The 23,895-nt window shown below is 50.0% G+C and overlaps 1 protein-coding gene across 1 annotated transcript in view; it reads right to left on the reverse strand.

Moving 5' to 3' along the window:
* The window catches only part of LOC119965732 (protein scribble homolog), a 154,861-nt gene that overhangs the window by 37,144 nt on the left and 93,822 nt on the right, over window positions 1-23,895 (reverse strand). Inside the window, 3 exon segments of the mRNA XM_038796494.1 lie at window positions 716-892; window positions 14,704-14,814; window positions 16,363-16,677. Of these exon segments, the coding sequence (XP_038652422.1) occupies window positions 716-892; window positions 14,704-14,814; window positions 16,363-16,677 (603 nt within the window).

Genomic DNA, 23,895 nt, shown 5'->3' on the forward strand with positions numbered 1-23,895 from the left:
ATCCCAGAGGGCTGGAGAATAGCTAATGTGGTATCGCTGTTTAAGAAAGGTGGTGGGGGGGGGGGGGGGGGGGGGGGGGGGGGGGGGCCAGCACGGTGGCGCGGTGGGTTAGCACTGCTGCCTCACGGCGCCGAGGTCCCAGGTTCGATCCCGGCTCTGGGTCACTGTCCGTGTGGAGTTTGCACATTCTCCCTGTGTCTGCGTGGGTTTCACCCCCACAACCCAAAGATGTGCAGGGTAGGTGGATTGGCCACGCTGAATTGCCCCTTAATTGGAAAAAATTAATTGGCTACTCTGAATTTATTTTTGGAAAAAAAGGAAGGTAGCAGGGGTAATCCTGGAAACTATAGGCTGGTGAGCTTCATGTTGGTTGTAGGTAAAGTATTGGAGAGAATTCTTAGGGACAGGATTCATTTGGAAACAAATGGACTCATTAACGATAGACAGCACGGTTTTGTGAAAGGGAGGTCGTGCCTCACTAACTTGATTGAGTTTTTTGAGGCGGTGATAAAGTTGATTGACACCAGAAGGATGTGGAGGATAGTACAGAAAACATTTACCAGATCAAACAGTTAAAAACATCAGGATGGATAAAGCGCTGCTTTCAGAGAGCACCAAGGCTGATAAGGTGAGACAGGGAGACCTGAGCTCAGCACCACCATTGGTTATTATATATTCATCAGCTTGTCAAGGCTGAGCTACTCTCTGAACCTACCTGCATTCCTGGGGGAGGGGGATCCCTGCGTACCTGCAGCCGGATCTGCTGCTGGTTTGACAGGAGGGCCATCACTGCCTCTTGATGTGTCGCGTGTCGAAGATCAATGCCATTCACTTCCAAAATACGGTCTCCCACCCGTAGCCCAGTGCGAGCTGCCAGCCCATCCCGAATAACCTACAGAGAGAAGAGGCATCATCGGTCAGCAAACCAGGGCCCAGCCCTCTCACCTGACATAATAAAGTAATCATCTTTATTGTCACAAGTAGGCTTACATTAACACTGCAATGAAGTTACTGTGAAAATCCCCTAGTCGCCACATTCCGGCGCCTGTTCGGGTCACAGAGGGAGAATTCAGAATGTCCAATTCACCCAACAGCACATCTTTCGGGACTGTGGGAGGAAACAGGAGCATCCGGAGGAAACCCACGCAGACACGGGGAGAACGTACAGACAGTGGCCCAAGCCGGGAATCGAACCTGGAACCCTGGCGCTGTGAAGCCACAGTCCTAACCACTGTACTGCCCACATCTCCCCATCACTGCATTTCAACATCATCCAACACACCATGATGACCATGAAACCATTGTCGATTGACGGGGCTGGTTTAGCGCAGGACTAAATCACTGACTTTGAAAGCAGACCAAGGCAGGCAAGCAGCCCGGTTCAATTCCTGTGCCAGCCTCCCCGAACAGGCGCCGGAATGTGGCGACTAGGGGCTTTTCACAGTAACTACATTTGAAGCCTACTCGTGACAATAAGCGATTTTCATTTAATTTCATTTCCTTGTTGTAAAAACCCAGCTGGGTCACTAATGTCCTTTAGGGAAGGAAATCTGCCGTCCTTACCCGGTCTGGCCTACACGTGACTCCAGACCCACAGCAATGTGGCTGACTCTGAAATGGCCCAGCAAGCCACTCAGTTGTATTCAACCACGATGAAAACACAAAATAGGAATGAAACCAGACAGACCCCCGGCATCGAACCAGGCACCGGAAACGACAACGGCAAACCCAGCCCTGCCGACCCCGTAAACTCCTCCTCACTAACATCTAGGGGCTTGTGCCAAAGTTGGGAGAGCTGTCTCACAGACTAGTTAATATGCAGGTGGACTGGGAAAATCAGGGTGGGAGTGGATCCCAAGAAATGGAATTTGTGGAATGTCTAAGAGATGTTTTTTTGGAGCAGTTTGTGATAGAGCCTATTAGGGAACAGGCAATTCTGGATTTGATGATGTGTAATGAGGCAGACTTGATTAGGGAACTTAAGGTGAAGGAACCCTTAGGGAGCAGTGACCACAATATGATAGAATTTACCCTGCAGTTTGAGAGGGAGAAGCTGCAATCAGATGTAACGGTATTACAATTGAATATGGGTAACTACAAAGACATGAGGGAGGAGCTGGCCAGAGTTGATTGGAGAAGGAGCCTAGCAGGTAAGACAGTGGAACAGCAATGGCAGGAGTTTTTGGGGTTATTCGGGAGGAACAACAGAAATTCATTCCAAGGAGGAGGAAACATGCTAAGGGGAGGAAAAGGCATCCATGGCTGATGAGGGAATTCAAGGGCAGCATAAAAGCAAAAGAAAAAGCAGACAAAGTGGCGAGGATTCATGGGAAGCCAGAGGATTGGGAAGCCTTTAAAAGCGAGCAAAATGTTACAGTACTCTTTGGTAAAATATAGATACAACAGTACAGCACAGAACAGGCCCCTCGGCCCTCAATGTTGTGCCGAGCCATGATCACCCTACTCAAACCCACGTATCCACCCTATACCCGCAACCCAACAACCCCCCCCCCAACCTTACTTTTATTAGGACACTACGGGCAATTTAGCATGGCCAATCCACCTAACCCGCACATCTTTGGACTGTGGGAGGAAACTGGAGCACCCGGAGGAAACCCACGCACACACGGGGAGGACTGTGTGCAGACTCCACACAGACAGTGACCCAGCCGGGAATCGAACCTGGGACCCTGGAGCTGTGAAGCATTTATGCTAACCACCATGCTACCCTGCTGCCCCCATGCTGCAAAGTTCCTCTTTGCTTTTTAATCCAGAATGGTCTGATGGTGTGACTCTGAAGAAACCACCAATCTTTAACTTAAAGTAAAACTGATTTATTGAATAACGAGTTGATTATACAAGATGATCAGAGGATTAGATAGGGTGTACAGTGAGAGCCTTTTTCCTCGGATGGTGATGTCCAGCACGAGGGGACATAGCTTTAAACTGAGGGGAGATAGATATAGGACAGATGTCAGAGGTAGGTTCTTTACTCAGAGAGTAGTAAGGGTGTGGAATGCCCTGCCTGCAACAGTAGTGGACTCACCAACACTAAACGCATTCAAATGGTCATTGGATAGACATATGGACGATAAGGGAATAGTGTAGAGGGACTTTAGAGGGGTTTCACAGGACGGCGCAACATCGAGGGCCGAAGGGCCTGTACTGCGCTGTAATGTTCTATGTTAATATCGAGTTTGCACAGTCCACAGAAGTATAACTAGTAATCAAGTAATCTATATTAAAGTATTAACTAATATGAAAAATGAAAATGAAAGTCGCTTATTGTCACGAGTAGGCTTCAAACGAAGTTACTGTTTAAAGCCCCTAGTCGCCACATTCCGGCGCCTGTTCGGGGAGGCTGTTACGGAAACTAAACTACACGTGCTGAACTATGCTGTGATCTATCTCTCTAACACTACTGTCTAGTTACTCCTGGTTGGAAGAGACCCAAGATCCTTTGAGTTCTCATATTTATAGTGGGATCTAGTGTTGCCGTCGAGTTGTGTTACACTGAGATGTCATAATTAATCCTTTACATGTCCATATATATGTATCATTACACAGAGGACAACTAAAAAAGCATCAAGGGAGGAGAAGATGAAATATGAGTGCAAGCTAGTTAGTAATATAAAAGAAGATAGGAAGAGTTTTTTCAACATATAAAAGGTAAGAGAGAGGCATAGGGCTGGAAGGTGGCTAATGTAACACCGCTGTTTAAGAAGGGAGGGAGGCAGAAGATGGGAAATTATAGGCTGGTTAGCCTGACTCTGGTCATTGGTAAGATTTTAGAGCCTGTTATTAAAGATGAGATCGCGGAGTACTTGGAAGTGCATGGTAAAATAGGACTGAGTCAGCACGGCTTTGTCAAAGGGAGGTCGCGTCTGACAAATTTGTTACAGTTCTTTGAGGAGGTAACAAGGAAGTTACACAAAGGAAAAGCAGTGGATGTGATTTATTAAAAATTCCAGAAGGCCTTTGACAAGGTGCTGCATAGGAAACTGTTAAATAAGAGCCCATGGTGTTAAAGGTAAGATCCTGGCATGGATAGAGGATTGGCTGACTGGCAGAAGGCAGAGAGTGGGGTTAAAGGGGTCTTTTTCAGGATGGCAGCCGGTGACTAGTGGTGTGCCTCAGGGGTCTGTGCTGGGACCACAACTTTTCACAATATACATTAATGATCTGGAAGAAGGAACTGAAGGCACTGTTGCTAAGTTTGCAGACGATACAAAGATCTGTAGAGGGACAGGTAGTATTGAGGAAGGAAGGGGGCTGCAGAAGGATTTGGACAGGCTAGGAGAGTGGGCAATGAAGTGGCAAATGGAATACAATGTGGAAAAGTGTGAGGTTCTGCACTTTGGAAGGAGAAATGGAGGCATAGACTATTTTCTAAATGGGGAAATACTTAAGAAATCAGAGCACAAAGGGACTTGAGAGTCCTTGTTCACGATTCTCTTAAGGGTAATGTGGTTGGCAGTTAGGAAGGTAAATGCAATGTCAGCATTCATGTCGAGAGGGCTAGATTACAAGACCAGGAATGCACTTCTGAGGCTGTATAAGGCTCTGGTCAGACCCCATTTGGAGTATTGTGAGCAGTTTTGGGCTCCGTATCTAAGGAAGGATGTGCTGGCCTTGGAAAGGGTCCAGAGGAGGTTCACAAGAATGATCCCTGGAATAAAGAACTTGTCGTATGAGGAACGGTTGAGGACTCTGGGTCTGTACTCGTTGGAGTTTAGAAGGATGAGAGGGGATCTTATTGAAACTTACAGGATACTGCGAGGCCTGGATAGAGTGGACGAGGAGAGGATGTTTCCACTTGTAGGAAAAACTAGAACCAGAGGACACAATCTCAGACTAAAAGGACGATCCTTTAAAACAGAGATGAGGAGAAATTTTTTCAGCCAGAGGGTGGTGAATCTGAGGAATTCTTTGCCGCAGAAGGCTGTGGAGGCCAAATCACTGAATGTCTTTACAACGGAGATAGATAGGTTCTTGATCAATAACGGGATCAGGGGTTATGGGGAGAAGGCAGGAGAATAGGGATGAGAAAATATCAGCCATGATTGAATGGTGGAGCAGACTCGATGGGCCGAGTGGCCTAATTCTGCTCCTATGTCTTATGGTCCAGGAACAGCCTGACATAGTCATACTCACAGAATCAGACCTTACAGACAATGTCCCAGATACCACTATCACCATTCCTGGGTATGTCCTGTCTCACCAGCAGGACAGACTCAGCAGAGGGGGTGACACAGTGGGATACAGTCAGGAGGGAGTTGCCCTGGGAGTCCTCAACATCACCTCTGGACCCCATGAAGTCTCCTGGCTTCAGGTTAAACATGGGCAAGGAAACCTCCTGCTGATTACCACGTACCGGTCACCATCAGCTGATGAATCAGTACTCCTCCATGTTGAACACCACTTGGAGGAAGCACTGTGGGTGGCAAGGGCACAGAATGCACTCTGGGTGGGCGGACTTCAATGTCCATCATCAAGAATGGCTCAGTGATACCACCGCAGACCGGACTGGCCAAGTCCTAAAGGACATAGCTGCTAGACTGGGACTGCAGCAGGTGGGGAGGGAACCAAGAGGGAAAAACATACTCAACCTCATCCTCACCAACCTGCCTGCTGCAGATGTATCTGTCCATGACAGTATCGGTAGAAGTGACCATCGCACAGTCCTTATGGAGACAATGTCCTATATTCACATTGAGGATACTCTCCATCGTGTTGTGTGGCACTATCACCGTGCTAAATGGGATAAACTTCAAACAGATCTAACATTTCAAGACTGGGTATCCATGAGGTGCTGTGGGCCATCAGCAGCAGCAGAATTGTATTCAACCACAATCTGTAACCTCATGGCCCAGCATATCCCCCACTCTACCATTACCACTGTAATGAACTCCAATTGGCTTTATTGGTTGGCCAATTGGAGTATGAGCTCCCTCAATGATAGCTCATTGAGGGGCCCATATAATCACCTGTGTAGGCTTTGTGAGCCTGTCTTAAGTTGATTGGACTGCTAGCAGCACTGTTTGTAGCTGCTCCTGTCATATCGTTATTGTAAATAAATATTGGTGTGGTGACGGAACTCCTGCCTCCTGTGGATTACTGCAGTGGCGACGAGGTAAACTAAGAATTTTGCGGAGACCAGCTGCCGCACTCGGAGGGTAAGCCTTGCCATTTTAAAAATGCTGTTTTTTGGGAGGTTAGAGGCATTCGACCCGGCTATTGAGGACTGGTCCCAGTATGTGGAGAGAATGTGTTACTTCTTCCGGGCAAATGAAATGCTTTGGGACCGGTTAGTGTGTGGTATAAACGACCTCACAATACAGAAACGCCTGTTGGCGGAAATGGAGCTAGACTGCAGGCAGGCGTTACAGCTCGCACTGTCCCTAGAAAAGGCAGCAAGTGGGTCGCAGGAACTACAGGGCACGCCAATGGAGGTAGATACCTGTGAGAGGGACTACCACAACGGGTCCTGCTGCCAGATAGCTGCTCTCAGGAAAAACCTGAGGAATAGAGAGAAAAAGGAAAACCCCAGAACTGCCCCCAAGTCTGCCAGGACTAACTGGAGACAGAGGGAAGTACCGGCTGAGGCTCCCCCAACAGAGAAGGACCGTTTCTGGCACCAGACAGAGTGGGGTAACAACGACAGAAACCCTAGAAGGAGGTGGCAAAAGAGGAATAGCAGGTGGGGACGCAGGGAAGTACACAACCTAGACACCCCATCCTCCTCCGAAGGGGAACAATTATATAATATTGCAACGAAGAAAGCAGAACCCCACGGGTGAACGGGCCGACAATAATGGAAATAGACACGGGTGCGGCCGTATCAGTAATGGGAGTGGCAGCATTTAGAACGTAGAACATAGAACACTACAGCGCAGTACGGGCCCTTCGGCCCTCGATGTTGCGCCGACCTGTGAAACCATCTGAAGCCTATCTGACCTACACTATTCCATTTTCATCCATATGTCTATCCAGTGACCACTTAAATGCCCTTAAAGTTGGCGAGTCTACTACTGTTGCAGGCAGGGCGTTCCACACCCCTACTACTCTCTGAATAAAGAAACTGCCTCTGACATCTGTCCTATATCTATCACCCCTCAATTTAAAGCTATGTCCCCTCGTGTTGGTCATCACCATCCGAGGAAAAAGACTCTCACTGTCCACCCTATCTAACCCTCTGACTATCTTATATGTCTCTATTAAGTCACCTCTCAGCCTTCTCCTCTCTAACGAAAACAACCTCAATTCCCTGAGCCTTTCCTCGTAAGACCTTCCCTCCATACCAGGCAACATCCTAGTAAATCTCCTCTGAACCCTTTCCAAAGCTTCCACATCCTTCCTATAATGTGGTGACCAGAACTGCACGTAGTACTCCAGGTGCGGCCGCACCAGAGTTATGTACAGCTGCAGCATGACCTTGTGGTTCTGAAACTCAATCTCCCTGCTTATAAAGGCTAGCACACCATATGCCTTCTTAACAGCCCTATTAATCTGGGTGGCAACTTTCAGGGATTTATGTACCTGGATGCCGAGATCTCTCTGTTCATCTACACTACCAAGAATCTTGCCATTAGCCCAGTACTCTGCATTCCTGTTACTCCTTCCAAAGTGAACCACCTCACACTTTTCCGCATTAAACTCCATCTGCCATCTCTCAGCCCAGCTCTGCAGCTTATCTATGTCCCTCTGTATCCTATAACATCCTTCAGCACTATCCACAACTCCACCGACCTTCGTGTCATCTGCAAATTTACTAACCCATCCTTCTACACCCTCTTCCAGGTCATTTATAAAAATGACAAACAGCAGTGGCCCCAAAACAGATACTTGCGGTACACCACTAGTAACTGAACTCCAGGATGAACATTTGCCATCAACCACCACCCTCTGTCTTCTTTGATTTAGAAAAATCAAAGATGGACTCCAGCCACTAACCCGAACAAAAACAGCGACGAAATTTAAAACCTACACGGGGGAACCCCTGGAAGTTCTAGGCACGACTCATGTACCCGTGGAATATGAGAAACAATTGCTCAGATTACCGTTGACGATAGTAGAGGGCTCCGGACCGAGTTTAATTGGACGGAACTGGCTGAAAGACCTAAAATTAGATTGGATGAAAATTTTCCAGAGTGGAAGCGGGCAGTTGAGTGGAGTACTCCAAAAATACCCGGAGGTCTTCCAGGAAGGTTTGGGGGAAATCATAGGTGCCAAAGCAACTTTGCACGTGGACCCAGAAGCCCTTCCGAAATTTTGTAAGGCCAGGCCGGTACCTTTTGCATTAAGGAAGAAAGTAGATGACGAAATAGAAAGGTTACGGCGTGACGGCATTATCAGACCAGTACAGTTCTCGGAATGGGCAGCGCCGGTGGTACCAATTTTGAAGCCAGACGGCTCGATACGTCTCTGTGGAGATTTCAAACAGACAGTAAACAAATACGCACTGCTGGACAAATACCCAATCCCGAAAATAGACGGCCTATATGCCAAATTGGCAGGTGGGCATTTGTTCACGAAACTGGAAATGAGCCACGCCTACCTACAGTTAAAACTGGACAAGGACTCCCAGAAGTTCGCTACGATCAACACCCTGAAGGGCCTTTTTCGTTATATTAGGCTACCTTTCAGAGTGTCATCAGCCTGCGCTATATTCCAGCGTACGATGGAAAATATTCTGCAGGGACTACCGCAGGTGGCGATTTATTTGGACGATGTCTTAATCACGGGTAGGACAAACAGGGAATACTTAAGGAACCTGGAGGAAGTGCTCAGGTGTTTCGCAAAGGCAGGCATACGGCTAAAACGGGAAAAATGTGTTTTTCTGGCCCCACAAGTGACGTACCTGGGATATAAAGTAGACGAGTCAGGCTTACATCCATTAGAAGACAGAGTAAGGGCAATAAAAGAAGCCCCAGCTCCCACCACAGTCCAGGAGTTACGATCATTTCTAGGGTTGGTAACCTATTATGGAAAATTTCTTGAAAATAGGGCGTCCATCCTAGAACCCCTCCACCAGCTACTAAAAAAGGGGCAAGAATGGAAATGGTCCACCCGCCAAAACCGAGCATTTAGGGACATTAAGGAACAGCTGTCATCCGAAAATGTCCTAGAGCATTATGACCCAAGGAAGGAGTTGGTGGTCACTTGTGATGCATCCCCCTATGGGGTAGGAGCCGTCTTAGCCCATAGAGAAAGTAATGGGGAAGAACGGCCAATAGCCTATGCTTCGAGGACCTTAGCGATGGCTGAGAGGAAGTACGCCCAAATCGAGAAGGAAGGACTGGCGGTGATATTTGCAGTAAAAAAATTTCACCAGTATCTGTACGGGCGGAAATTCACCATAGTGACGGACCATAAGCCGTTATTAGGGTTATTAAAAGACCAGTCAATACCCCGATTGCATCAGCTAGAATCCAACGCTGGGCGTTGCTACTGGCGGCATATAGATACGTTCTGGAGCACAGACCGGGAACGCGAGTAGCACATGCAGATGCTTTGAGCAGACTTCCCCTCCCGGACACTCCGCCGCAAATAACAAAAGTAGAGGAGACAGTAATGACTCTAAATTTTTTGGACACCCTACCAGTAGACGCACAACATATTCGGTTGTGGACGCAAAAAGACCCAGTTTTAGCCAAGATGAAGCATTTACTGCTAACAGGGGAACTGGAAAGACCAGTGGAGCCCCAGATGCACCCATACTGGAGCAGAAGGGACCAAATAACCGTAGAAGACGGTATCCTATTATGGGGAGCCCGGGTAATCGTCAAGCTCAGGACAGTCAGGCAATCTTAACCGAGTTACATCACAGACACCCAGGGGTGTCTAAAAGGAAGATGCTAGCTCGAAGCTACGTTTGGTGGCCAGGTTTGGACACAGACATAGCAGCCTTGGTACGTCGGTGCCAGGAGTGCCAACAGGGGCAAAGAGTGCCACCAGCGGCGCCATTGCACCCGTGGGAATGGCCAGGCAGACCGTGGATCCGCCTGCATATTCCCGTACCAGCCTCCCCGGACAGGTGCCGGAATGTGGCGACTAGGGGCTTTTCACAGTAACTTCATTGAAGCCTACTCGTGACAATAAGCGATTTTCATTTCATATTGACCACGCCGGCCCTTTCATGGGCTCAATGTTTTTGGTGATAGTGGACGCCCACTCTAAATGGTTGGACGTCCACCGGGTAAACACGGCAAGCACAGCATCGACAATTGAAAAGCTCAGGGCCTCGTTTGGAACACATGGACTTCCGGAGGTAATGGTGTCGGACAAACGGAACGGCATTCACAAATGGGGAATTTAGAAAATTCCTGAAGGAAAACTTAGTCCGTCACATCAAAACGGCCCCTTACCACCCAGCGACCAACGGCCTGGCAGAGAGAGCGGTCCAGACACAAAGCGGGACTCAAGAAGCAGCCGGCAGCGTCAATGGACACAAAGCTCTCCTGCTGGCTGTTTGATTACAGGACCACACCGCATTCCACAACGGGCATACCGCCAGCTGAACTCTTAATGGGAAGGCGGCTGCGAACGAGGCTGAGTCTCCTTTTCCCAAATTTAACGGGGAAAGTGGAGAAACAACAGGAGGCCCAACGCAGGGGGCATGATAATAGTCGGCAGCAGAGACATTTCCAGGTGGGCGCACCGGTTTGGGCCAAGAATTATGGGAATGGACCAACGTGGGTCAAAGGCACGGTAGAGTCCCAAACAGGGCCCATATCCTATGAGGTTTCAATAGGAGGTAAGGTGCTGAAGAAACACCTAGACCAAATAAGGGCAGCGGAACCACACCTGGAGGCAGGCGAAGCAGGACCGCCTCAAGCTGGGATAGCCCAGACGGAAAGGATACCCACACCCCAGCCCCGAGCAATTTCTCCAGACCCCGTCATCCAGTCATCAGAGTCGGAGATGGACACACTCGACGAGGCCGCCGTGACACCTCTCCCCAAGGAGGAGGAAGAACAACTTCCAAGGAGGTCGTCAAGGAAAAGACGGGCACCTATAAGGTACACCCCGCCCACTTCGGAGAACGACCCGGCGGACGACACAGAGGTGACAGAACCAGACATGAGGAGCAGGAAGAAGCTCAGAGGAATGCCAGCTGGCAGGAATTCCTCGGACCTTGGGGGGAGGGGTGTAATGAACTCCAATTGGCTTTATTGGTTGGCCAATTGGAGTATGCGCTCCCTCAATGATAGCTCATTGAGGGGGCCTATATAATCACATGTGTAGGCTTTGTGAGCCAGTCTTAAGTTGACTGGACTGCTAGCAGCACTGTTTGTAGCTGCTCCTGTAATATCATTATTGTAAATAAATATTGGTGTGGTGACGGAAATCCTGCCTCCCGTGGATTACTACAACCACCCAGCCAGGGGGTCAATCCTGGTTCAATGAAGAGTGAGGAGAGCATGCTGGGAGCAACATCAGGCAGACTGAAAAATGAGGTGGCAACCTGGTGAAGCTACAACACAGGACTACTTGTGTGCTAAACAGCATAAGCAGCAAGTAATCATAGAATTTATAGTGCAGAAGGAGGCCATTCGGCCCATCGAGTCTGCACCGACTCCTGGAAAGAGCACCCCACTTAAGCCCACCCTATCTCCGTAACCCCATCTAACCTTTATGGACACTAAGGGCAATTTATCATGACCAATCCACCTAACCTACACATCTTTGGACTGTGGGAGGAAACCGGAGCACCCGGAGGAAACCCACGCAGACACGGGGAGAACGTGCAGACTCCGCACAGACAGTGACCCAAGCCAGGAATTGAACCTGGGATCCTGGAGCTGTGAAGCAACTGTGCTAACCATGTGCTACCATGCTAACTACTGTGCTACTGTCCCCAGCATCATAAATGTCAGTATTCGGCCAATATGATTCACTCCACGTGATATCAAGAAATGGCTGAAGACACTGGAAACGCTATGGGTCCTGACAATATTCCGGCAATACAGTAGTACTGAAGGCTTGTGCTCCAGAACTTGCCACACCCCTAGCCAAGCTGTTCCAGTACAGCTACAACACTGGCACCTACCCAGCAATGTGGGAAATTGCCCAGGTGTGTCCGATACACAAACAGGATAAATCCAACCCAGCCAATTACCGCCCTATCAGTCTACTCTCCATCATCAGCAAACTGATGGAAGGAGTCATCAACAGTCCTATCAAGCAGCACTTACTCAGCAATAACCTGCTCACAGTCACTCAGCTTGGGTTCCGCCCAGGGTCACTCAGTTCCTGACCTCATTACAGCCTTGGCTCAAACATGGACAAAAGAGCTGAATGGCAGAGGTGAGAGTGACTGCCGTTGACATCAAGGCAGCATTTGACCGAGTGTGGCATCAAGGAGCCCGAGCTAAACTGGAGTCAATGGGAATCGGGGGGAAAACTCTCCACTGGTTGGAGTCATACCCGGCACAAAGGAAGATGGTTGTGGTGGTTGGAGGTCAATCATTTCAACTCCAGGACATCACTGCAGGAGTTCCTCAGGGTCGTGTCCTAGGCCCCAACCATCTTCAGCTGCTTCACCGATGGCCTTCCCTCCATCATAAGGTCAGAGGTGGGGATGTTTGCGGCTGACTGCACAATGTTCAGCACCATTCACAACCCCTCAGATAATGAAGCAGTCCGTGTCCAAATGCAGCAAGACCTGGACAATATCCAGGCTTGGGGCTGACAAGGAGCAAGTTACATTCACACCACACAAGTGCCAGGCAATGATCATCTCCTACAAGAGAGGATCTAACCACCGCCCCTTGACATTCAATGGCATTACCATTGCTGAATCCCCCACAGTCAACATCCTGGGGGTTACCATTGATCAGAAACTGAACTGGACCCAGCCACATTAATACTGTGGCTACCAGGGCAGGTCTAGGCTCGGAATCCAAACTCAACTCCTGACCCCCCAAAGCCTGTCCACCATCTACAAGGCACAAGTCAGGAGTGTGATGGAATACTCTCCACTTGCCTGGATGAGCGCAGCTCCAACAACACTCAAGAAACTCGACACCATCCAGGACAAAGCAGCCCCGCTTGATTGCTCCCCCTTCCACAAACATTCAAACCCTCCACCACCGACGCACAGTGGCAGCCGTGTGTACCATCTACAAGATGCACAGCAGTAACTCACCAAGGCTCCTCAGGCAGCACCTTCCAAACCCACAACCACCACCATCTAGAAGGACAAGAGCAGCAGATACCTGGGAACCCCACCACCTGGAGGTTCCCCTCCCAGTCACTCCCCACCCTGACTGGGAAATCTATCGGCCGTTCCTTCACTGTTGCTGGGGCAACATCCTGGAACTCCCTCCCTAACAGCACAGTGGGTGCACTTACACCTCAAAGACTGCAGGGGTTCAAGAAGGCAGCTCACCACAACCTTCTGAAGGACATCTAGGGATGGGCAATAAATGCTGGCCTAACCAGCGACTCTCACCTATCCTAAATGCATTTTAAAAAAGCCCTGTGTCAAACTAATCCCACAGCCCTATTTCAATACCAAATTAATATTAATCCCACTGCCCCGCTCTCTCCCCATAGCCCTGTATCAATCCCCAAACTAATCCCACTGCCCCACTCTCTCCCCACAGCCCTGTATCAATCCCAAATTAATATCAATCCCCAAACTAATCCCACTGCCCCACTCTGTCCCCACAGCCCTGTATCAATCCCACTGCCCCACTCTATCCCCATAGCCCTGTATCAATCCCCAACCTAATCCTACTGCCCCACTCTCTCTCCATAGCCCTGTATCAATCCCACTGCCCCACAGCCCTGTATCAATCTCAAACTAATCCCACTGCCCCACTCTGTCCCCACAGCCCTGGATCAATCCCCAAACTAATCCCACTCCCTCCCCATAGCCCTGTATCAATCCCAAACTAATCCCACTGCCCCGCTTTCCCCCATGGCCCTGTATCAATCCCCAAACTAATCCCACTCTCCCCATAGCCCTGTATCAATCCCCAACCTAATCCTACTGCCCCACTCTCTCTCCATAGCCCTGTATCAATCCCACTGCCCCACAGCCCTGTATCAATCTCAAACTAATCCCACTGCCCCACTCTCTCTCCATAGCCCTGTATCAATCCCACTGCCCCACAGCCCTGTATCAATCTCAAACTAATCCCACTGCCCCACTCTGTCCCCACAGCCCTGGATCAATCCCCAAACTAATCCCACTCCCTCCCCATAGCCCTGTATCAATCCCAAACTAATCCCACTGCCCCGCTTTCCCCCATGGCCCTGTATCAATCCCCAAACTAATCCCACTCTCCCCATAGCCCTGTATCAATCCCAAACTAATCCCACTGCCCCACTCTATCCCCACAGCCCTGTATCAATCCCGAATTAATATCAATCCCACTGCCCCACTCTCTCCCCATAGCCCTGTATCAATCCCAAACTAATCCCACTGCCCCACTCTCCCCATAGCCCTGTATCAATCCCAAACTAATCCCACTGCACCACTCTCTCCCCATAGCCCTGTATCAATCCCAAACTAATCCCACTGCCCCGCTCTCTCCCCATAGCCCTGTATCAATCCCAAACTAATCCCACTGCCCTACTCTCTCCCCATAGCCCTGTATCAATCCCAAACTAATCCCACTGCCTGTTCAGCTGCACTGTTAGCCCCAGAGCAGACCAAGCACAGGAAGATGGGTAGTATTCTGGTCTTTTTACCTTGGAGATGAAGACCCCTGGTTCGTGGATCCCGAACGGGTGGCTGGCATGGTCACTTCCTCCAACGATACTGAGACCCAGGGCTCCTCCTGTCTTCAGCAACATGATCTCCTAGAGCCAGAAACAAATCAGGACAATTTAAAGGGCCTTCAGAATCCAGAGAATCCCTACAGTGCAAAAGGAGGCCATTCAGACCATTGAGTCTGCATCCACCTTCTGAAAGAGCACCTGACCGAGGCCGACTTCCCCACCCTATCCCTGTAACCCCACCTAAACTGCGCATCTTTGGACTGTGGAGCACCCGGAGGAAACCAGACACTGGGAGAATGTGCAATCTCCACACAGACAGTGACCCAAGCTGGAATCAAACCCGGGTCCTGGCGCTGTGAGACAGCAATGCTACCCACTGTGCCACCGTGTCAACACAAACTCACCACCAATGTTCTCATTTGGTAATGACGCCTTTTCCAAACATTATTTCTCCACAGGTGGCAATTATGTCTTTGCCCACTTTGCAGGGTGTAATAGACTCTTGGAAGCAGTGTAGAACTTCAAAAAGAGACGGACAAATGGTTGAAGTGGGCAGATCGGAGGCAAATGAAGTTTAATGAGGAGAAGTATGAGACGCCAAAAAGAAAATGCTGGAAAATCTCAGCAGGTCTGGCAGCATCTGAAGGGACAGAAAAGGGCGAATGTTTCGAGTCCAGATGACCCTTTGTCCAGTACGAGGTGGTTTTGGTCGGAAGGCCATGGAGAGAGAACATAAAATCAGGGGTAAAATTCTGCAGCGGAACAGGAGCAGAGGGAGCCGAGTGTATCCTGTGCAGAGATCATTGAAGGTGGGTGGACAGATGGAGAGAGCAGTTAATAAAGCTGACAGTATTCTGGAGTTTATTAATAGAGGCATAGAGTACAAGGTTAGGTGGATTGGCCATGCTAAATTGCCCGTTGTGTCCTTAAAAAGTAAGGTTAAGGGGGGGGTTGTTGGGTTACGGGTATAGGGTGGGTTTGAGTAGGGTGATCATTGCTCGGCACAACATCGAGGGCCGAAGGGCCTGTTCTGTGCTGTACTGTTCTATGTCTAAGGAGGTTATCCTGAACTTAAACAAGACACTGGTTAGACAGTAGCTGGAATATTGTGAACAGTTCTCAGCACCCCACACTATGGGAAGGATAGAGTGGAGAGGTTGGGACTGTTCTCCTGGGAGAGGAGGAGGCGGAGATTTGATCAAGATGTTCAAAATCACAAGGGGGCTGGACAGAGTCGATCGGGAGAAACTGTTCCCCCTCGAAAAAGAACGAAGGGCACAGACTTAAAGTGATTTGCAAAAGAAGCAAATGTGATGCGAGAAAGAAGGTTTTGATCCAGCGAGTGGTTGGAGTCTGGAATGTACAGTGGAGGCAGGGTCAATGCGCCATTCAAGGGGGACAAGGTGGTTACTGGAAGGGAAACGAGGTGCTGGGGTCAGGGAGGATAGACAGGGGAATGGCACTGAGTTAAGCTGCTTGTTTGGAGAGTCGGTACAGACACCATGTGACAAAGGCACCATAACCTTTCTCTGATTCTGTGAGACCCTCACCCACTGCTTACCCGCAGGGTGTAATAAACCCCTTAAACATACACCCACCCCTTCACCCATCCCGTGCCCACTCTCTTACCTCCACTGGATATTCGTCCTCGGTGCTGAAGTTGACAGACGGAAGGTTAGGCTGAGTCACCGTCTCCTCAATCACGGTGTCCTGGTAATCTTCACCGTGCGTCTGTCCTGCTGGGGGTGGCGAGTACGACCTTGCTCGGTGTAGAGTCGGGGAGCCGTCTCCTGTGGTCACGCCATCTGTAGACTTGTCTAATTCTGACATCTCGCGTTCTACTACCATGGTAATGGTGGGTGCTGTGCCCGTAAGAAGCGCTACTGCCTGATCATGCCTGGCCTCTGCCATCTCTACCCCATTGATCTGCAAACATGCGCAAACCTGCAGTCAGTTCACATCGAACCGTGGGTAGCAACACCACAACCTGCCCACAATCCTGCTCCAGCGGCTCATTCACAAGATTCAGGCACACAAATGGGTAAATGTAGGCGATGGTCAGATTCGCATCGACTGAGCAGGAAATCCTCGATAGGACAGAAAATATTGTCACCGCCCTGAGGAGTCAAGGGCCTGACCACTTTCCAAGCTGACAGTCCCATCGCAGTACGGAGGGAGTGCCGCACTGTCAGAGGGTCAGTACTGAGGGAGCGCTGCACTGTCAGAGGGTCAGTACTGAGGGAGTGCCGCACTGTCAGAGGGTCAGTACTGAGGGAGCGCCGCACTGTCAGAGGGTCAGTACTGAGGGAGTGCCGCACTGTCAGAGGGTCAGTACTGAGGGAGTGCTGCACTGTCAGAGGGTCAGTACTGAGGGAGTGCCGCACTGTCAGAGGGTCAGTACTGAGGGAGTGCCACACTGTCAGAGGGTCCGTACTGAGGGAGTGCTGCACTGACAGAGGGTCAGTACAGAGGGAGTGCCGCACTGTCAGAGGGTCAGTACTGAGGGAGTGCCGCACTGTCAGAGGGTCAGTACTGAGGGAGTGCTGCACTGTCAGAGGGTCAGTACTGAGGGAGTGCCGCACTGTCAGAGGGTCCGTACTGAGGGAGTGCTGCACTGACAGAGGGTCAGTACAGAGGGAGTGCCGCACTGTCAGAGGGTCAGTACTGAGGGAGTGCCGCACTGTCAGAGGGTCAGTACTGAGGGAGTGCCGCACTGTCAGAGGGTCAGTACTGAGGGAGCGCCGCACTGTCAGAGGGTCAGTACTGAGGGAGCGCCGCACTGTCAGAGGGTCAGTACTGAGGGAGTGCTGCACTGTCAGAGGGTCAGTACTGAGGGAGTGCTGCACTGTCAGAGGGTCAGTACTGAGGGAGTGCTGCACTGTCAGAGGGTCAGTACTGAGGGAGTGCTGCACTGTCAGAGGGTCAGTACTGAGGGAGAGCCGCACTGTCGGAGGGTCAGTACTGAGGGAGAGCCGCACTGTCAGAGGGTCAGTACTGAGGGAGTGCTGCACTGTCAGAGGGTCAGTACTGAGGGAGTGCCGCACTGTCAGAGGGTCAGTACTGAGGGAGTGCCGCACTGTCAGATGGTAGGTACTGAGTGAGTTCAGTAATATAAGAATGGTAATACTAAGAGGTGTGTACTGAGGGAGAAGGGGTTGGAAAAGTGTTCATATGAAGAGGATGATGAAGAGGAGTTTGCCTGTTGGCCCAAGGCCGACATTGTTTCCTCCATCAAGGCCAGGGGAAAGGAACATGTCACCAATTGACTGGTGCCTGTGGCATCCGTGCACTGTGATCTCACCATTGTGGATAAACCAGTGGCTGGCTGTGAAACACTGCCAGGCTTAAAAACAAAGACTTGAAATCCCTCCTGAATGTTGTTAGGGTGGGAAGGCTAAACGAGGAGTTTTGGATGCTGAAAATTGTGAACAAACCCTTGGAGAGTGCGGGTCCCTGTACTGTTCCTGTCCCATCACCTACTAGTGTGTGAATGCACACATTCACATCGGCACCATCCCAAAGTCCCACTCAAATACACACTCTCAAATGCTTGGCACTCTCACTCACGAACACACCCAGTCTCACACATGTATGTGCACTGACACACGCACTGCCAGTCATCTACATGCACACTCAACCACAAACAGGCACAGTCTCACACACACCTGCAATCATGCACACGCAATGATACAACCACGCATACACAGCTGCAATTGCGCACACACGCAGGAACACACACCTTTCACAGAAAGAAGTCTTACAGGTTTGTTTCGATTCACTAGCTTTCGGAGTGCAGCTCCTTCCTCAGGTGAATGAAGAGGTGAATGTCTAGAATGGTTTAGCTCACTGGGCTAAATCGCTGGCTTTTAAAGCAGACCAAGCAGGCCAGCAGCACGGTTCGATTCCCGTACCAGCCTCCCCAAACAGGCGCCGGAATGTGGCGACTAGGGGCTTTTCACAGTAACTTCATTGAAGCCTACTCGTGACAATAAGCGATTTTCATTCATTTCATTCACCTGGGGAAGGAAGTGTACTCTGAAAGCTAGTGAATCGAAACAAACCTGTTTGACTTCTTACTGTGCCCACCCCAGTCCAACGCCGGCATCTCCACATCATACCTTACACAGAATCACAGAATACTACGGTGCAGATGAGGCCCTTCGGCCCATCAAGTCTGCAATGACACATGAAAGGCCCTGACCTGCCCATTTAATCCCATTTGCCAGCACTGGGCCCACAGCCTTGAATGTTGTGACGTGCCAAGTGCCCATCCAGGAACTTTGTTTAAGGATGTGAGGGGACCAGCCTCCTCCCCCCCCCCCCCCCACCCAGTGCGTTCCAGACCATCACCACCCTCTGGGTAAAAAGGTTTCTCCTCAAATCCCCCCTGGACCTCTCACCCCTCACCTTGGACTTGTGTCCCCCTCGTAACTGACCTTTCAACTAAGGGGAACAGCTGCTCCCGATCCACCCTGTCCATGCCCCTCAGAATCCCGTCCACCTCGATCAGGTCACCCCTCCGTCTTCTCTGCTCCAGAGAAAACAACCCAAGCCTATCCAACCTCTCTTCATAACTTAAATGTTCCACCCCAGGCAACATCCTGGTGAATCTCCTCTGCACCCCCTCCAGTACAATCACATCCTCCCTATAATGTGGTGACCAGAATTACACCCAGTGCTCCAGCTGTGGCCTCACCAAAGTTCTCCAACTCCAACATGGCCTCCCTGCTTTTGTAATCTATGCCACAATTGATAAAAGCGAGTGTCCCATATGCCTTTTTCATCCCCCTATTAACCTGCCCTTCTTTTTAAAAAATTAATTTAGAGTACTCAATTCATTTTTTCCAATTGAGGGGCAATTTAGCATGGCCAATCCACATACCCTGTATATCTTTGGGTTGTGGGGGTGAAACCCATGCAAACATGGGGAGAATGTGCAAACTCCACACGGACATTGTCCCAGAGTCAGGATCGAACCTGGGACCTCGGCGCCGTGATTAATCTGCCCTTCTGCCTTCAGAGATCTATGGACAAACACACCAAGGTCCCTTTGTTCCTCAGGATTTCCCAGTGTCAGACCTTTCATTGAATATTTCCTTGTTAAATTACTCCTTCCAAAGTGTAACACCTCACACTTTTCAGGGTTAAATTCTATCGGCCACCTTTCTGCCCATTTGACCAGCCCGTCGATATCTTCCTGTGACCCAAGACACTCAACCTCACTGTTACCCACCCGGCCAATCTTTGTGTCATCCGCAAACTTACTGACCCCACCCCCCACATAGGAGACCCAGCACAGATCCCGGTGTTCCCCACTGGACACTGGCTTCCAGTCACTAAAGCAGCCGTCTGTTATCACCCTCTGCCTCCTACAGCTCAGCCAGCTTTGAATCCACCTTATCAAGTTCCCCTGGATCCCATGTACATTTCCCTTCTTTAGAAGTCTCCCATGTGGGGCCCTGTCAAAGGCTTTGCTGAAATCCATGTAAACTACATCAACTGCACTACCTTGTTCGGCCTTACCTCCCTTTGACAAAGCCATGCTGACTATTCCTGATCAAACCTTCCCTCTCCAACTGGAGATAGATTCTCTCCTTCAGAATCTTCTCCAGTAGTTTCCCCATCACTGACGTGAGACTCACTGGTCTGTAGTTCCCTGGCTTATCCCTACAGCCTTTCTTAAATAGTGGGACCACATTAGCTGCTCTCCAGGCCTCTGGCACCTCCCCCATGGCCAGAGAAAGATTAAACATTTGGGTCAGAGCCCCGGCAATCTCCTCCCTCGCCTCCCACAGCATCCTGGGACACAATTCATCTGGACCTGGAGATTTGTCCACGTTTAAACTCACCAACACCTCCAATACCTTGTCCCTCCCTATGGAAACTGGCTCAATAACCTCACAATCCCTCTCCCCGAGTTCTATATCTGCCTCCTCATTCTCTTGGGTGAAGACAAATGTGAAATATTCATTCAACACCCGACCAATGTCCTCTGGCTCCACGCACAGATTCCCCCTTGGTCTTTAATGGGCCCCTCTCTTCCGGGGTTATCCTCTTCCCATTGATATTCTTACAGAATATCTTGGGATTTTCCCTACTTTTACCAGCAAGAGCTTTCTCATATCCAGTCTTTGCTCTCCTAATTGATTTCTTGCAGTCTTGCACACTAGTCACGCAAACACATGCAGTCGCAGACACACACTGACTCAAACTCTGACACACACACTGTCACAGTCACAGTCAGTCACACTGACACACACACTGACTCAATCACACACACTGACACACACACTGTCACACACACTGTCACACACACTGACTCAGACACACACTGTCACACACTGTCACACACTGACACACACACTGACTCAAACTCTGACACACACACTGTCACACACTGTCACAGTCACAGTCAGTCACACTGACACACACACTGACTCAATCACACACACTGACACACACACTGTCACACACTGACACACACACTGTCACACACTGACACACACACTGACTCAGACACACACTGTCACACACTGACACACACACTGACTCAGACACACACTGTCACACACTGTCACACACTGACACACACACTGACTCAAACTCTGACACACACACTGTCACACACTGTCACAGTCACAGTCAGTCACACTGACACACATACTGACTCAATCACACACACACACACACACTGTCACAGTCACACTGACACACACACTGACTCAGACACACACTGTCACACACTGTCACACACTGTCACACACACTGACTCAGACACACACTGTCACACACTGTCACACACTGACACACACACTGACTCAGACACACACTGTCACACACTGTCACACACTGTCACACACACTGACTCAGACACACACTGTCACACACTGACACACACTCTGACTCAATCACACACTGACACACACACTGACTCAGACACACACTGTCACACACACTGTCACACACACTGTCACACACTGACACACACACTGACTTAGACACACACACTGACACACACACTGTCACACACTGACACACACACTGACTCAGACACACACTGTCACACACTGACACACACACTGACTCAATCACACACACTGACACACGCTGTCACACAGTCACACACTGACACACTGTCAGTCACACTGACACACACACTGACTCAGTCACACACACTGACACACACACTGTCACACACTGTCACAGTCACAGTCAGTCACACTGACACACACACTGTCACACACTGACACACACACTGTCACACACTGTCACAGTCACAGTCAGTCACACTGACACACACACTGTCACACACTGACACACACACTGTCACACACTGTCACAGTCACAGTCAGTCACACTGACACACACACTGTCACACACTGACACACACTGACACACACACTGACTCAATCACACACACTGACACACACACTGTCACACACTGACACACACACTGACACACACACTGTCACACACACTGACACACACACACTGACACACACACACTGACACACACACTGTCACAGTCACACAGACTGACACACACACTGTCACAGTCACACAGACTGACACACACACTGTCACACACTGTCACAGTCACACACTGTCACAGTCACACACTGTCACGCTGACACACTCTGTCTCACACTGTCACACGCTGTCACGCTGACACACTCTGTCTCACACTGTCACACGCTGTCACACACTGTCACACACTGTCACACACTGACACACACACTGTCACACACTGTCACAGTCACAGTCAGTCACACTGACACACACACTGTCACACACTGACACACACACTGACTCAATCACACACACTGACACACACACTGTCACACACTGACTCACACACTGTCACACACTGACACACACACTGTCACACACTGTCACAGTCACAGTCAGTCACACTGACACACACACTGTCACACACTGACACACACTGACACACACACTGTCACACACTGTCACAGTCACAGTCAGTCACACTGACACACACACTGTCACACACTGACACACACACTGTCACACACTGTCACAGTCACAGTCAGTCACACTGACACACACACTGTCACACTCTGACACACACACTGTCACACTCTGACACACACACTGTCACAGTCACAGTCAGTCACACTGACACACACACTGACTCAAACTCTGACACACACACTGTCACACACTGTCACAGTCACAGTCAGTCACACTGACTCAAACTCTGACACACACACTGTCACACACTGTCACAGTCACAGTCAGTCACACTGACACACACACTGACTCAATCACACACACTGACACACACACTGTCACAGTCACACTGACACACACACTGACTCAGTCACACACTGACACACACACTGACTCAATCACACACACTGACACACACACTGTCACACACTGACACACACACTGACTCAGACACACACTGTCACACACACTGTCACACACACTGACACACACACTGTCACACACTGACACACACTGACACACACACTGACTCAGACACACACACTGTCACACACACTGTCACACACTGACACACACACTGACTCAGACACACACTGTCACACACACTGTCACACACACTGACACACACTGTGACACACACTGTCACACACACTGTCACACACACTGTCACACACACTGTCACACACACTGACTCAGACACACTGACTCAGACACACTCTGTCACACACTGACACACACACTGTCACACACTGACACACACACTGACTCAGACACACACTGTCACACACTGACACACGCTGTCACACAGTCACACACTGACACACTGTCAGTCACACTGACACACACACTGTCACAGTCACACAGACTGACACACACACTGTCACAGTCACACAGACTGACACACACACTGTCACAGTCACACAGACTGACACACACACTGTCACAGTCACACAGACTGACACACACACTGTCACAGTCACACACACTGACACACACACTGTCACAGAGACTGACACACACACTGTCACAGTCACACAGACTGACACACACACTGTCACACACTGTCACAGTCACACACTGACACACGCTGACACACGCTGACACACGCTGTCACGCTGACACACACTGTCACACGCTGTCACACGCTGTCACACACTGTCACGCTGACACACACTGTCACACGCTGTC

This window comes from Scyliorhinus canicula, chromosome 5 (genome assembly GCF_902713615.1).
Source record: "Scyliorhinus canicula chromosome 5, sScyCan1.1, whole genome shotgun sequence".
Lineage (NCBI taxonomy): Eukaryota > Metazoa > Chordata > Chondrichthyes > Carcharhiniformes > Scyliorhinidae > Scyliorhinus > Scyliorhinus canicula.